Source organism: Acyrthosiphon pisum, chromosome A2, assembly GCF_005508785.2.
Source record: "Acyrthosiphon pisum isolate AL4f chromosome A2, pea_aphid_22Mar2018_4r6ur, whole genome shotgun sequence".
NCBI lineage: Eukaryota > Metazoa > Arthropoda > Insecta > Hemiptera > Aphididae > Acyrthosiphon > Acyrthosiphon pisum.
This window is the reverse complement of record NC_042495.1, coordinates 87,182,930-87,199,485: the sequence shown is the minus strand read 5'-3', so window position 1 is coordinate 87,199,485 and position 16,556 is coordinate 87,182,930. Positions and strand designations below refer to the sequence as shown.

At 29.3% G+C, this 16,556-nt stretch overlaps 1 protein-coding gene across 5 annotated transcripts in view; it reads right to left on the bottom strand.

Annotated features, from left to right (window-relative positions):
• Positions 1 to 16,556, bottom strand: part of LOC100166757 (acetylcholine receptor subunit alpha-like) — a 175,538-nt gene that overhangs the window by 103,136 nt on the left and 55,846 nt on the right. For all 5 annotated transcript variants that reach the window (XR_003839649.1, XR_003839648.1, XR_003839650.1 and 2 more), the window contains exon 3: positions 5,667 to 5,711. Coding sequence is in view for 2 of the 5 variants with exons in the window: in XM_029490650.1 (XP_029346510.1) it covers positions 5,667 to 5,711 (45 nt within the window). In the remaining 3 variants the exon portion in view is untranslated. The remainder of the gene's footprint in view (positions 1 to 5,666; positions 5,712 to 16,556) is intronic.

Below are 16,556 nucleotides of genomic sequence, written 5' to 3'. Positions count from 1 at the left end.
TTTCACGGAAAATGAAGATGAAATGGCATCGTAGGCTGTCGTGTCTGCTTTCTCGTTTCCAGGAATCAAGATGTGTGAGGGAACCCACATAAAAAATAATTGATTTTTTATTTGAGTTATCAATTTCTGAATGTGTTGGACAAGCTCATTTTTTGGAAAGAGATTTGAGATTAATGAGAGGGCGCACAAAGGGTCGCTGATAATGATGTTGTTGCTTGTTAGATTAGAAGATGAGATGATTTTAAGTGCTTCGTAGATATCATACGTTTCAGTTGTATATATCCTGAAACAAGGCGGTAGTTGGAAAATATGGTTTTCTTGATTCGTGATCATGGCCAAGCCCACAACATTTTTATTTTTAGAGGTGTCAGTGTATATTTGTGTTTTTGTGAATATTCCGGGTATTGTTGATATATTATTTCCGAAAAATTACTGCGTATAATTAAATTATCGTGATAATATTTTAAGTATTTGGTCAGTTTAGTATTGATTTTTGGCGACCAGAGACAAGGAGGGTAAGATGGCCAATTTTTTTTTAGAGAATGTGATTGGAAGTCTAAATGTTCACTGATTATTTTAAATTTTTCAAATATTGTGCTTCGGGAGGATAGTAGATTGGTGGGTAGGGGATTGTGGAAGATATTTTTGGTGATATGATCAGTCAGATTTTTGATTATAGACATATATTTTAGAGTGTAACTTTGGCGTCTGTAGTATAGGGGGGTATATATAGGGTAGTATAAGGTGGCCGAATATAGATAAGGAAATTGAGGATAATATACTGCTAAATAAATTCGATACCTAATCCTCTCAAATACGTATTAGCTATTAACTCCTAGGACATGGCCATACGGGCAATGGGACCAGGGTGCACTCTAATTTATTTTGTCCTTAAAACTATTCAAAAGACTGAAACGGAAACGTTATTAAGTTCTTGGGTCACGGTAGTTATAGAAATATATGTCTTAACTATTGATACAGACGGTGGTTTATGTTAGTAATTGCATTAGTCGATAACACAGAAAATACCAGTTACTATACAATTTAATTTAAAAATGTATCATACCTAACATATTATTATAATAATATAATTATACTAATAAACTATACATGTTATGTGTGTATTACATGAATCAAAACGTTGCGTCGTGGAGTTGGATTTAAGAGACCGGCAGTTGTGTTATGTAACATGCTATCATATTTGTTGTTTCCGGATAAGTCTCGTATTCGAGTCAATTAAAAAAATTATTTTAGAACAGTCCAGCCAGTAACACAAAAAACTCAAGATTTTATGGATATTATGCATAGAGCGTCTTGAATTATAACTAAACTACTACAAACAGTGATATATATTTTTGGTATTTTAATTTTTCATCCCCGAATTAACAAATTTATATTTTTAAATAGTTTTTTTTTATATTGTTTGGTATCACGCGTTTGACATTTAAATCTTTCACATATAATAATATTATATTATTAATAATCCGCACTCGGAGGCAAACAAAAAATACGATCGAAAGTCGTTTTTAAAGAGTTAAAAAAAAAATCAAATGGGAACAAAACGATCGAAACACCGAAATTGATTGCCAGTCGAGGCTGAACGATATCGAACGTAGCTGGTATAATGATGAAAATACGACGTGAATAGTTCTTTTTTTTTTCGCCTGATTCCGCCCGTAATACGGAACCGAAACAAATTCAACTTTCCGCGTGCACGTAGGTATGTCTAACAAGCTCCAGCAAACAAGCATACAATAAATTGTGGTAGGGTGGTGGGTGGTTGGTGACGGGGTTTGGCGCGATGACGGAAACCCGCCGCAGACGCGGTAACAATTTTTTACACGAGTTCAAACAACATTACATCGTCGTCGGTTGCCTGGGACCGTCGGTAAATATTAAGTGGTCGAATCTATCATTCGGGCAACGGCGAGAATCTGATGACAGTGATGTACGATTGGTCAGGCCAATAATGTATGTGTATAATATTATTATGGATCAATTTTTGCGCAACTATGAAAGCGTATACGTGTAGCTACGTGTCCCGCCCACCCAGCAGCTCAATAATAATAATAATATGCGGCCGCCTTTCCTTTCAATATTCTCTTCTTCGACGGACGTCGATGGTATTATTATTAACACGTCTCTCTACTCGATTGTAAACCATAATGCGATATTATAATATTGTTACCGAAACATTTCGTCGTTGAACGCGGAGTAAATGTGTTATCATTGTCGAAAACGGAACAGTATCTATATTTATTATTGTCAAGTAAAAAACATTTATATAATAATAATATAATATCATTGATAGGCAATATTTAACCAAGTGAAGCTGTAGGTATTTACTTCCGACAATGTTTAAATTGAGTATTATAATTGTATTGTTGTAGTATCGTATAATTTTATTATAATGATAAATTATAGACAAGCGCACTATGATAAATAACAGTATATTGAGTTGTTTAATTTAAAGAGTTGTTCAGCATTATTTTTATATCACTTTCGTGAACCCTTTTAAGTTTATTGCATACTCGTTGCTCACATATTGTATTATATAATTAAAACTTTTCCTTTATTTGTGTTTGTAACTTACATACATTCTTCACTTAATAAATTGTACATCACAATTCACAAATCTGTTTCATTTATCTCGTATTTATTATAATATATTGGACAAAGAACCAGAAACTTAGTTGATTCATAAGGAAACTATTTTAAGCTTGCTACGTTTTATGAATTTAGTTGTGTAATATACGTACAAAAATATAATATTTTTTTTATTGATCCTAAGCATTGGCAACTATGGACATTAGCATTTTGTAGGGGGTATTACGGTTGGTTGAGGAGGCAAGGACTCGTCACTAATCCCCAGGTGGTTACCCATCCGAGAACTAACAGCGCCGGATGATGCTTGACGTTAGAACAAAATTTAATGTCAACCACCGAGCCACATCAGGCCACGAAAAAATAATTTTTTTCAAAAGCAATTAATAACATAATTGTTTTGTAGAATATTTTTTTATTCCTAACAATGCGTAAATATTCGCAATATTACACTATAATACCAAATTGCATACACTTTAATAGCTTTCGTGTTCATATTACTCGTTTTAAAGTTTTCGTTTAGCATTATAATATGAAATACCTATATAAGTAATTATTTTATTGATACGTATTTATTTTATTACTTTTATTATATTTAATGTTTTTTTATGATTCATATTTATATTTTATTTTCTAATTTTGCTTAGTTAAAAAGCCCTATTTGAAATAAAATAAGTTATTAAGAAGGCGCAACATTTATAAACGCAAAGTATTCCGTCAAATTGTTTTATTTGATTGCATAATAATTATTATCAATGTTGGTAATGAATATTCATGTTATACGCAAATACTATATATTAAACTATTGTAATAATTTAAATTTCAAGGATAGTTTTGATAGTTTTAGTGTAAAGAAGTACCCTGAAAATCGCAGTTTAAACTACAATGTGATAATATTCCATATAAGTTGGTTTTGGAAATCGAAGGGGACGAGCTGAACTGGGATAAAGTTAAGGCAAGCAACACTAATGGCAAACTTATGGGTGACCCATATTCGATATTCGATGGTAGGGGTAAGAGATCATATTTTAGAACAGGAAGAAGTTTTCAGAAAACTTCTTAGCTCACAGCTACATGATTTTAATATTAAAACGTCAAATCGCTTTTTATTTATGATAAACTCAATTACTTATTGAATTATAGAATATTTCAGTTGTTATTTTAATTTCTATTTATCTGAACGGATTAATTTAGTATAGAAAACACTTTGCTCGGTGTTATTTCCACAAAGATTGTTTCAATACGAATCGTATTTAAAATTTTTAATATAAATCTAACGCAATGAAAAAAAAATAATCAAAATAATGTTATTTCACTATTGCCACCATGATGAAAAAATAAAATGGAAATAAATAATAAAATTACTCGTGAAAAATAAAATTGAATATTTTCACTAGAAATTATGGACGTGTTTTAAAGGGAAAAATGTATGAAATATGTGAGACGATTCTTTCCCATTCAGAAAATAAAGCATTATCAACTAACTATTTTAACGTGCTCCGTGCACTTACCCCCAGGTACCTACGTAGTTCGTCAAAACTTAATATTATGTATAGTGTTAAAGTCATAACTATAATACATTATTTAACATGTAGGTGTACGTGCGGTGTCCCAGTGTGCACATCTGTTCTGAGTCGGCCTTATACTTGTCATATTACATACCTACGACATTTAATATGCATGGCTCATGCAGTTATATTGTTGGACGTCGTCTCGGAATAATACTCTGAGTAGGCATTAAATATTATCACGTTCGTTATTGACTATTCACCGGTTTCGAATCATACGTAGGTATAGTAGGTAGGTACCTACATATTATTAATTATTGCAATGTTATTTTCGTTTCAATAATGAATTACGAGCAACCTTATCTTTTGGTTATTGTTAATAATTAACGATGCATTTTAGTTCGTTAATTCCTCCATGAACATGATATTTTAGTTCGGTAAATTATACGCCGCGGAATTATAATATTGTTTTCGTGTAATGAAAATATTCTACCCGTAACATTGTATTTTAATAATGATACACATCATAATATATAGACTATTATATTATTATAATGACGTGCTATTAATAACATGTTTTTCAATTATCTTAGAAAATAATTAGTTCAGGACCTCAAATGTGTATAATATGTTTATATATTTTTGTTGTGCGTATGCGATTTTAATTACTTGCGATAGAGTATTAAACCAAATCCAAATATTAAAAAAACATGTACGATTTAAAAGTTACCAGTACTTACTATACCTACTGATGTTTGTCGACTTTATTGCAATATCAATGATAATTTATAATATATTGTGAAATATTGATATGTATTTTGATAATTTTTATATTTTCTATGAATGTCGAGCTATTCTTTGTGTTTAGTTCATACAAATAAATAATAATGATATTATTTTTTTAAGACTATAAAGTATATTGTAATTGTCCTGCACCGTATTTTAAGTTAAATATTTGAAAATGGCAATTGGAATTTATCAAAACTGCTTAGAAATCACAAAGCGATATTGCAACATCAATTATAATACTGAAATGTAGTATGTAGTCACAACTAGATTTATATTCCATGTTCTCGTGTTATGCACACAATAGTTACGCGTCATTGTAGTTTCGAATAAATTAGATGGATTTCATCAAAATCCAAAAATATTTGATTCTAGATGATTCGATGATTTTTATTCGTTAAAGCGAGCGGGTTTTTTCTTTTTACTTGAATTCTTTTGAAAGCGATAAAAATAAAAATAAAATAAAACATAATATCCACCCTTTAATATATATATATAAGAATATATCCATATATAAATAATATATACGTATATATTATATACAATGGGGTGTATTGATTGCCGACACAGTGAAGTAACGGATGGACGGCAGAGGGCTCGATAGCCCTGTTATATAGGAATATCACAGCATGCTCCGATACAATGACATGGACTCTTAAGGGACAAAAAATTTTTTTATCAAGTACCTAGTGATTTATTTGCAAAGATAAAACTTCCGTATAAAACCTCGATTTTCCCGATAAGTTATAATAGTCATGGAAACATTACCTGCTCTACCCACAAATTGGTGGTCATAATCTGATTTTTCAAGTTCTGAAACAAATGAAACGGGTAATTATTATAAACACGATATAGTATAAAATAATTGCATAGGTTTATATTATATTATAAAACTTTTTTGGTATACGGTTAAATAAGTAGACAAACTAGTTAACTCCGATTTATTTCCATACGGCATATATATATTTATTATAGAATAACACACAAGCACATAACAGACATTTCTTACGTGTTTACGATCAAAAGTTCTGTCATGACGCATATACTAAGGTTTTATAAAACAGTAGAAACGTTCCCTGTTCTAAAATACCCACACGAGAATATACGGATGTATCATATAATGGACAAAACGTTCCGTTCAACCGATACATGTCATTAACATAGAATGGATACTGTTTCTACAACAATTGATAATATGTAATCAAAGCAGCGGTGCTGAGCTGTATTGTCAAAACATCATTAACATTTCTTCAATTGGCGGTGAAACTTGACAATTTCCCGTTTGAATGAATGTCTGCTGTGTGTTCGTATTTCAATTCGCTGGGTTATTCAGACATTTGGGAATTATCGTAGAATTATCTATTTGGGATTATTATCTATTAACTAAATTTGCTTGTTTCTTTATTTCCTTATCATCGAAAACACACTATCCACGCTTATTTTCAAGCTTTAATATGTATGTGTTCGCTAGCTTAATAATATAATTTAAGCCATGTAGGTATTTATTGCATATCATATTATACGTACCTACATATTTGTTTTATTACATTAGTGTCTGGACTTTTTTTAATTATTATGTATCTATTTAGAATTATAATATGATTATTGTTGCGCACTAAATTAATTTAGTTTAGTACTCACTCACTATAAGTTAAATAATTATGTTACACCAATTAGTTTTATTATACATTTAGTAAAAATTCTGCACACAAATAAAATTATATTGCGTATATTATTGTAGTTACACCTAACATCAAACCTGACCCTATTAAGTTATCTCTGCAATCACGATAATATTATATCACACACAATAGTAGTTACGACCAAGATATAAGTGCATTAACAACATCTTATTTTATATTGTATTACACATCTAATAACAAACAGTAGTAGAATAAAAATATGCACACATCACCAAGAATAAAGAGCGATCTAAATGACCCCAAACACACGCGAGATACCCATATATTCTATCCCAGACAGCATTTTGTAATGATAATATTATAATATAGTATTATAATATTATCATTACAAAATGCTGTCTGGGTGGGATGTAGATTGGTTGTGTCCTATGTAATTTATAAATATAATTATAACTTTTCTTTTTCATCGACATGATTGAGTGTAACCCACTTCGACAAGCCATGACGTTCATTTATTTAAAGGATCACAACGATTACAAACGTGTTATCCCTTCATTAATTTATGACAGTTCATCGAACTCCCAAAACAGACCAGTTCTAAATTCCATTTTCATATATTATCTAGTATTTACGAAGTTGTTATCTAGTAACCACACATTTTTCTACGATTTACGGCGTTTTAGTTAGTTGATTATTGCTTATATTATACTTTAGGAGTAATATTTCAGACATACGGCATATTCATCTACACAAGCTAAATTTTACAATAATTTATTTTTTTTATCTCATTTCTATTTTATTTTTGGACTTATAGCGTTTTTGCTTATGACGGCAGATATAGGTGCCTATAATATAATATTGTTAATGTTGCATAAAGTACTTACAAACATTTGGAAATAAGTAATAAGCAATAGATATACCATGAATGTGATAAACCTACTGCAGTCCTAATTGGATTATGCTTTTGTTGGGAATACATTTAAACGGCAGAGGATATACGACTCGAATAAATAGAGCAATTATTATCATTATTCAGAATAAACGCGTACGGGTTATTTCGAAATTGAATAATCAAACACCTTTAATACGATTGTGTGGTGTTAATATTATGATAGTTAATAGGATTGATTTAATTACTGTGAAGTATGATTAACAAGATGGCAAGTATATTCGGTCGTAGTGAAATATCGTTATTATCTATGTCTTCCAGCCTGCGAGGTAAGTCAAACACTGCTACTGCAGTGAAGATGGCTATGGGTAACTGTCATCGCTGTGTGTATCTAATTTTCAGTAAGATAACACCATGGTCGTATGCCAAAAAAAAAAAAATCAATAAAAAAATCGAACTTACTTCCGATAATATATCCCGACGGTTTTGCGTTGGACACAAAAGGTAATGTTCCGTGCCAAACACTAAGAAACCTGCGATGAAGAAACGCAGTTGAATTCTATACGTAATCTGAAATATTAATACGTCTTCTCGATTCCATAATGATTTATTATAACTGTATAAGTAATTAATATAATATTATGTATCACCGTTTCATTTCATCGATGTTACCCGACACTCGATCTCGGCGACAGCGATCAACCTGTGACAATTGCATTGTTTCTATTTTAAATATTAATATTATTGGATATGTTGTGGTCGGATGAAAGTTGAGCTCATGTGCGAAAATAGTTTCACATTAAATAAGTTTTTTTTTTCAAAATGTATTGTTCAAAATCAGCTCATTCCATTGATTTTTTGACTATAGGGTATTTGCGATGAGATAATCTCTACCGGGAGATGAAATACAAACATATAAATAACAACCACTTTTCTCACTACAGTTAGTTATTTTAGTGTTGTGTGTAAAATTAATAAAACACCATAATTTGTAACCTTAAAAAATGGTTCTTCTCTAAATGCTCAATGGATTACCTACAACAGATACTGGCGATTTAAATTTTTAACACAAATATTTGAAATGTCTATTATAGGAAAATATCTGTCGTTGTCGTGGATATAGTGGATATGACAGTATCATATATTATTAAAATGATCCGAATGCAAGTGCGATCGACGATTGTTCATATCGTTACAGTACACCAAATAATATGCGTTTGTGCAATCATAACCATGTGGATTTTGCACGAGCGTCTTTTGGCATATTGCAAATTGTTCGTCGCTTATAAAACTGCTTTTGATGGAAACTCAAAATCACCGACATTATTTTGTTTTTATTTACACTAAACCACATTTTTTGCTCGTTGCCACACGATTTTATGTGGCAGTAATACTGGATGGAGGTGAATGTTACATTACGAGGCCAAAGGTCCTAGTCATTTGATGGGCTTACATGAGAAAAAATACATCCATTACGTTCTGAGTTTTTATCGCTTTCTGTTTCAAAAAGAGAGTTCCTTACAATATATCCAGACGGTATAGACACACACACACACATAATCTCAGACAAGTTTTAAATACGCTACATACATACTTAAAATTATAATGATAAAACAATGCGGTTGGAAATGTATCAATAAAATAAAATGAATACACATTCACGAATCAGAATATGCCGTAGTCTTATAATTATTTGAGGTTTTATTCTGTAAGTAGCTATGACGTATATAATAAATCATTGTAATATCAATATTTTTATAGTTTCGTTATGACATTGAATAACAAATTGTTTTAAAATATATATTAGTTATTATAACATAATGAAGAATGAATAATATAATATAATAATGCTATTTATTTTTAGAGTGGTATTTTTTTTATTATTTTTAAGGTGTAAATGTCTTCAGATCATCGACTCGTGTAACCGCGGTTTTATAATAGAACTATATTTGTACAAATCGTTTTTTTTTTTTCAATTCGAATAATACTAGGGGTTTTGTAAATTATTGTCGATTTATTTCCTGCAGCTTTCTTGAAAGGTTTATGCTCCCCCCTCAACACCCAACATACACATCCGTATTGCTATTGATAAACTTAAGTTGCCGAGCTTAGTTTGGGAATCCCAGTAGTTTATGTACCGGGGAAAAGTACTGACTATGTTTCACAAAAATAATGGGACGTTTTACAAATGTTTCAATTTCGGTATATAGTGAATATAGGTATTTAATATGGAACATAAAAACTTAAGATTATTGTACCGATGATCAGTTCTATTTTTATTATACTCGAAAACCTATTAAGCTACTCGTGCATTAAGTTATCATTTTATTATATTATATTATACGATACGTAATGAAACTGAAGTTAAATTATTTTTTTTATAAACAACTATTATATAAATAATATATTATGCATAAAAAATAAAATAAAATATCTATAAAATGCTCCTTTTTAAAATTTGTCTGCTTATAAGACGAAGTTGCACTCAAATTCATTTGGATTCTTGTATTAAAAATTTAAAACATGAATATTATATATTTGAACATCTGCAAAGACAATAATAATTGCTATAGAAGTTGAGATTTTTAACTTCAATCGTAATTAGTCTCAAACATAAAACTCTGAAAAAAAATCAGTGTTAAGGTTTTTATATATTAAATCCTTGTTAACGTTAAAATACTAACGTGCAAAATGATACAATTAATTTAAATGGAATGACGGAATGTGATCGAAGTTTTAATATATATCTATCTTAAGATGTATAGTGTTTATGGCTGGAATTTGTATGTAATGTCTTTTTCTTTGGTGATTTAAAACATAGCTCCGTTAGAGTACAATGCTTTGTAGGGGATTATTTTTATTTTGCATAAATTTGTTGACAAGTTCAAATTTTTAAGGGAATTTTCAGTATTCATTTTGGAACGTTTGCTAATATTATAATACAATATATATTATGTTAAAACCAGCATAATGGTTTATTGTGCCAAACGTGTAGAAGGCACGCAATACTCGGGGTGGTATAACCGTATAGGTACCATCGTTTTCATATCGACAAATAGTTAAAGAGGCTATAACAATACTTTTATTTTAGCGCCTTGAGTATTTTAAAGTGTCTTCGTAAACAAAATCCCCTACTGTAAACATGTTTCTGTAACAAGATAGTGTATCACTGAAAGAAATACATTTTTAAACGTATTTTTATAGAGCATAATATTTTACGAGTCTTAAGGAATTTTTCATATTATTTTTTTAGGACATCAAAACCCAAGCACTAATCACAATCATTAATGGTTGGGGGGGGGGGGGGGGGGGAGGGATTATGTATATTTGAATATTGTTCAAAGGAAAAAGCACTTTTGGAAATAAACAATACCCAAATGTCAATGTCACGTTCAGATTCAGGCAAACATTAACGTCAACAAAATACTTAAATACAAATCTATTGTTTTAAATGTAAAAGCAAGGTTCGAATAGCTATACAGTATATATAATATTTGACTTGTGTAACAAATGCAATTATGTATGGGCATGTTAAACTATGCTTAACACTAATTGAAAATGTATTTATTGTTTTATTAATATTAAAACAACTAGGTATTGTAATATCAATATATATTATACATATATATTTTAAGATGAAAATCTATTTTCAATTATTGGTTATGACAGAATCGTATATAATAATTCATTGCTGGATAATAAAATTGTCGATCGACGATCGATTTAGTTATTCATTATTATTTTTTTTAAACCATAGTTGATCTTTATATGTTTCATACTTTTATATTATACATTTATGTTTGATCCTTGTGTATCCTAATGTACAGAGCTACGTCTTGTTTAACAATTGTAATTTAATTAAATTTGTTATACCTTGACGTTTCCACCGTTAAAATAGCACGTGTGTATTACACACATAAACGACTTGTGCATAATAATATTATAACAACTTAATCGCGTAAAGGGACGTCCCTGTTATTATATAGCGACGTTAATTAACTGCTCCCCATATCACCTATGATGCGCATCTCCACGACGTGGTGTGTCGTTTAGCTATCCTAATATTATGTGGGTACCAACCGATTGTTTCTAGATATTTAATTTCAGCGCGAACCACGTGGATATTGGGTATGTATTATACACCGAGTATCACACATGTACCTCTCTGCTGGTCATATAAATTATCATCGAAAAAAAATCTGAATTTTCATGAATATTACATGTAAGTTACTGCAGTTTTGTGGTAGGTACTTATAAAAATTATAACGATTATATGTCTGTATAATATATTGTATAATGATACTCTTCTGTATGTGAAGTGACTTAACTTAAGAAATATAACAATTAATGCAGATAATTATATTCCCTATAAGCTACCAAATTATTCCCGTTGAATAAGCGCTGAAAAATTGTATATTTTAATAGCTCGTTAAAAATACCATTTTTTTTTTAAAAAAAAAACCGGTTCTTCACATTTTTGTTTATCAGTTATCTTAAAATCTATTAATACTTGTGAGCTTCTTGGCATCGTTAAGCAAATCTATATGATTCAGTGCTTTAAGATATTATATTTTTTTTGTGTTTGAAAAAAGTTAATACATGTTGAAATTTTGATTGATTTTTTTCTGCCATCCTATGTAACAATGCTTATAGAAATATCACCTGCAACTCGTATACATTCTATCATCTATTATTTTGTATTTTACAATTTACTAAAATTTAAAAAGAGCACTTTAGTACCACAGATTTAAAACAATCTGTAATATGCTCTAAAGATGCAAAACCCTAAAATATATAAAATAAAATTGTATATATAGAGTCAATTTGGTCATACAACCAAATTGGATATAACTAACTATTTTTTGAACAAACAATAGAAATATTCAAAAGTGTAAAAAGTTAATTATCGATTCCTGATTGAATTTAGTAGTTATTGTATAGAATTAGAACTTTCAATATATATTAAAAGCAAAGTTTATTCCAATCCCAGCTTAAGTAATAAGGTAGGTAATCCATCTTAAAGGATACAGTGATAATTTATATTAATTATTTATTTATAATAATCCACATAATTTACAATACATCTTAGACCAAAGAAATATTGGTAGTTATAATGTGATTATTGTTTCTAGCACATGTTTTTTCAGATTATTTAGTTAGTCCATTAACTATTTCATTTGATGTTTATGAAGTCGTTGATTACTGAAAAGCTTTAGTTCTAGATTAAAGATTCAAGATTGTAAGGCATTATAATATATTATTATATTAACTAATTATTAGAAGAAATACATTTTAAATGTTGTGATATATTTTTTATTCATTACAGATAATATCCAAACCGTTCTTTAAAATAAATCAATATATATATATATATATATTTTACTCTAAATCTAAAGTCTATCTCCACCTATAATGACAATATAGGTTTTAGATCAAAAACCTAATGTGCTGTGAGTCTGAGACCAACAAATTGTAATAATTTTAAAAAAAACTACACCGTCACGACGAGAACAGTGAGATGTCTTTCTCCAGCCATTATGTGGTCCAGCCCTCCAGGAGTCTTTATTTGTATGTGTTAAGCCAGCGTACGCATGTGAGAATCTTGGCACGAACGACTATGTTTAATTTTGTTTTTGTTTTCAACAAAAGTGTTCATGGCCATATTTCATTCAATTATTTTTTAGACGTTACCGGCATTTTGCTTTGATGTGAAACAATATTAAATACGAAATATTTAAAGGCATATGTACATTATCTGTATTTGGTACCAGTTAATCATTATTATACGTGCGTATTATGTACAAGACGAATTTTATCTACCATAATATTATTATAGTATACTATAAATATTTTTGATTGAATTAATCAGCCGCATAATATACTACCGAAACGAAATAGACGTACGCTGTAGTCGAACACAAAATCGAATGCCGGCCAGTATATATCATATTATACGATCGTGAGCGGATAGTCGGGGATGGGTGAGGATTTTGGCAGACTAAGCCTCGACAGAATGTTAACAACATAGGAACGAAAACGCATCATCCGTGGTTCTATTTAATGCCATTATACATATCAAGTCCATCCCATTCCTACATATAATGTGCGATCAAATATCCGCCCACACGTATGGCGATAAAGACACCACTTCCTCAATTTATATCGCGAGACAATCAACGCGTCTGGGTGTCTGATGGTGGCATAATGTCATTTGTATACGCACCTATATTAATAATATTATGTGTATCATCATCACACGCACGCTCACCGTCACATTTTATTCACATTTTATTGCTGCGTCGATGACTGCATACGTATTGTTATATTATAATATTAAATATTATACGCAAGTACTCAAGAGGCCAGCACCGCCCACTCGTAATTTTTTAATAAAAATAAAATAAACGATTTAGGAGGGTATAGAATCCTGAAGGTTGAAAACGACATATTTTTATACTCGAGATAGATGACGATATTATCCGCGTGAGTCATTTTTTTATCTGCGCATTTAATAACTGTAAAAAGTTATTGATTTTTGTTTTTTTTTTTTTTTATAAAGCTTTATTTTAAAAATGTTTACGAATGATAAAATGTTTGGTGTACGATATTAGGAAAAATGTAAACGCCACCAGTAAATCACACAGAAATTCAGTCACCTTTGACGAGCGGAAATTTGTTTCATATACAATTATGTGAAATGGCAATGTGGAAAATCCTGGTAGGTATTCCATATAACCTATTGCCCTAGCATTTTTGGACAATATGGATGGATAATATTTATTTTTCAATCATTTTATGAATTGCCTGAGAGATTTGATAGGGCAAATTATAGAATAACTATGTTGGCCGGTCAAATTATAGAATTACTGATTTAACGCGGGCAGTGTGAATTTAAAAAAAAATATTTATGTAGGCACCTCTTAGGTATTTGTGCGAATAAATATTATGAATGAAATCGATAATAACTCTCATAATATACCGATTTATATTATTGTTATCTAAATGCTTCCAAATTTCAAATATATTAATTATTTGTTTTTTTTTTTACTTTCATTCTCGTTACCTAAGGTAATGACCTATATAATATTATAATCATGTATGACTAGAAACATTGTCCACAGAGCAAGTCATCAGCCTACCCTGCAGATAACCCTGTGCGCACCCTTAAATCCATAACTGAACAGGGTACTACAATTTTTAATAGTATGTGCATAATAATTAAGAGCTGTTTAACATTATAAGCGAATTTCAAAGATTATAAACAAGATTATGGATGACTTTGTATATCAAAATATCATGGAAGTAATATAATGTAATTATGCCGTAATAAATAATAATTGAGTATAATACCATTCTTTTATTTTAATTTTTAATAATTAGGTACCTTTACATTTTAATATACTACATATTTCAAATCATTTTTTTGTTAGTTTGTAGTTATCTTTAAATACAACTCGAAATCAATTTAGAAATTACTTCATATTTTACGTCTTCTGCTAGAGTTTGTTGATTGTTCAAAACTCCAGGATTATAATTATTTATCATTTCTGCATTGCTTCGCAGAAGTTTGGGATTTTCAAATATATTAAAAAATGTTTTTTTTTTTTAAATAATTTTTTTTTTTACCATTTAAAAAGTGACATATGATGGAACTTTAAAAAAAATTCCGTGTAATTCTCGTTGCCATAATTCTCAGCTATGTGTAAATACATAATAAAACATATAAAATATTTATTTGTATAATAAAATAGGTATAAAGATTTTATTCTATAACCTATATTCAATATTTTTAAAATATTTATTTCATTCTTATTTACAACGAGGCTAAAATAATTTATAACATGATGTGCTTATTTTAACCACTAACATATTTATGGATTATAATATAATTACATCAAAAAAACAATTGCAAAACAATTTAATTTAAAAATATTAAAATAATTTATTACACAGCATGGATAAAATTTAATTTGGTCCACTTCACGAAAATATTAAAAAACTATCCATATTGTGTAACAAAAAGTCATTTTCACAAAATTGATACATTTTATGAAGTGGTTGTCCACTTCATGAAAAGAGCGATTTCAATAAGTGGTATGTGACATATATATTATTATCTATTTAGAGTATATAAAGTATAGTAGGTACCAACGGACATTCATATTCTGTCATAATAATTTATTATGGTTTGCTATTGTGTATTGTCAAATGTTATGGTGTGTAGAAACACATTATTATATTTGTATAATACTACAATATTATTATATTATATCAATATATTATGTAGTATTAAACTGCAGATTAGATCGCCGCCATGATACTTCCACCATCACCCACACTACCCACACTCAGGCCACACTACACACACTATACCAAAATAATTATATAGTATTATAAGTGATGGCACGTTTCGGTTAAGATTAGGCAATCTTGTAGGGTTGTGGACTCCGTGTTAATTTTCTCAATTTTTTTTTTATCTTTTACACTTTATAAAATCTAGTGTCCACGAGATATCCACAGAAATGTGCACAATATCATAATATTTAATTTTTTTCAAACACAATTATTAAGTATGATATAGTATATAATATTATTTGTGTCATTGAGGGTATTAATAATCTCAGTACTGTACCGCCTTTACAGAGTTATGCACAAGGCTGGGCATTAACGAGTTAAAAATTAAAATTAAGTTAAAACGTTAAGTTAATTTTAATTAAGTTAATTAACTCATTACTTTTTTTTTCAAATTAACTTTTAACTTAATAAGTTACTTTTTTTTCAAGATTAACGTGTTAACTTCAAGTTAATTTTATTTCAAAAATATCTAAATTAAGTTAATTTTCGTCCGAAGAATAACGCAAATTTTTGAATGTGATTTTACTTTGATGTATAATTTTAAATTTACCCAGTAATTTTTTTGGATAAAAGAAAAACTATCTAATCAACCATATAATATGACTGGAATTTTTTCTTTTTACAAATTAGCAAATTTTAACTTTACACTAAGTTAAGTTACTTTTTTTTCAAAGTTAACTTTTAACTTAACGAGTTAACGAAAAAAAATACGAATAACTTTTAACTTAACTTAACTTAATTATTTTAAAATAACTTTACTTAACAAGTTAA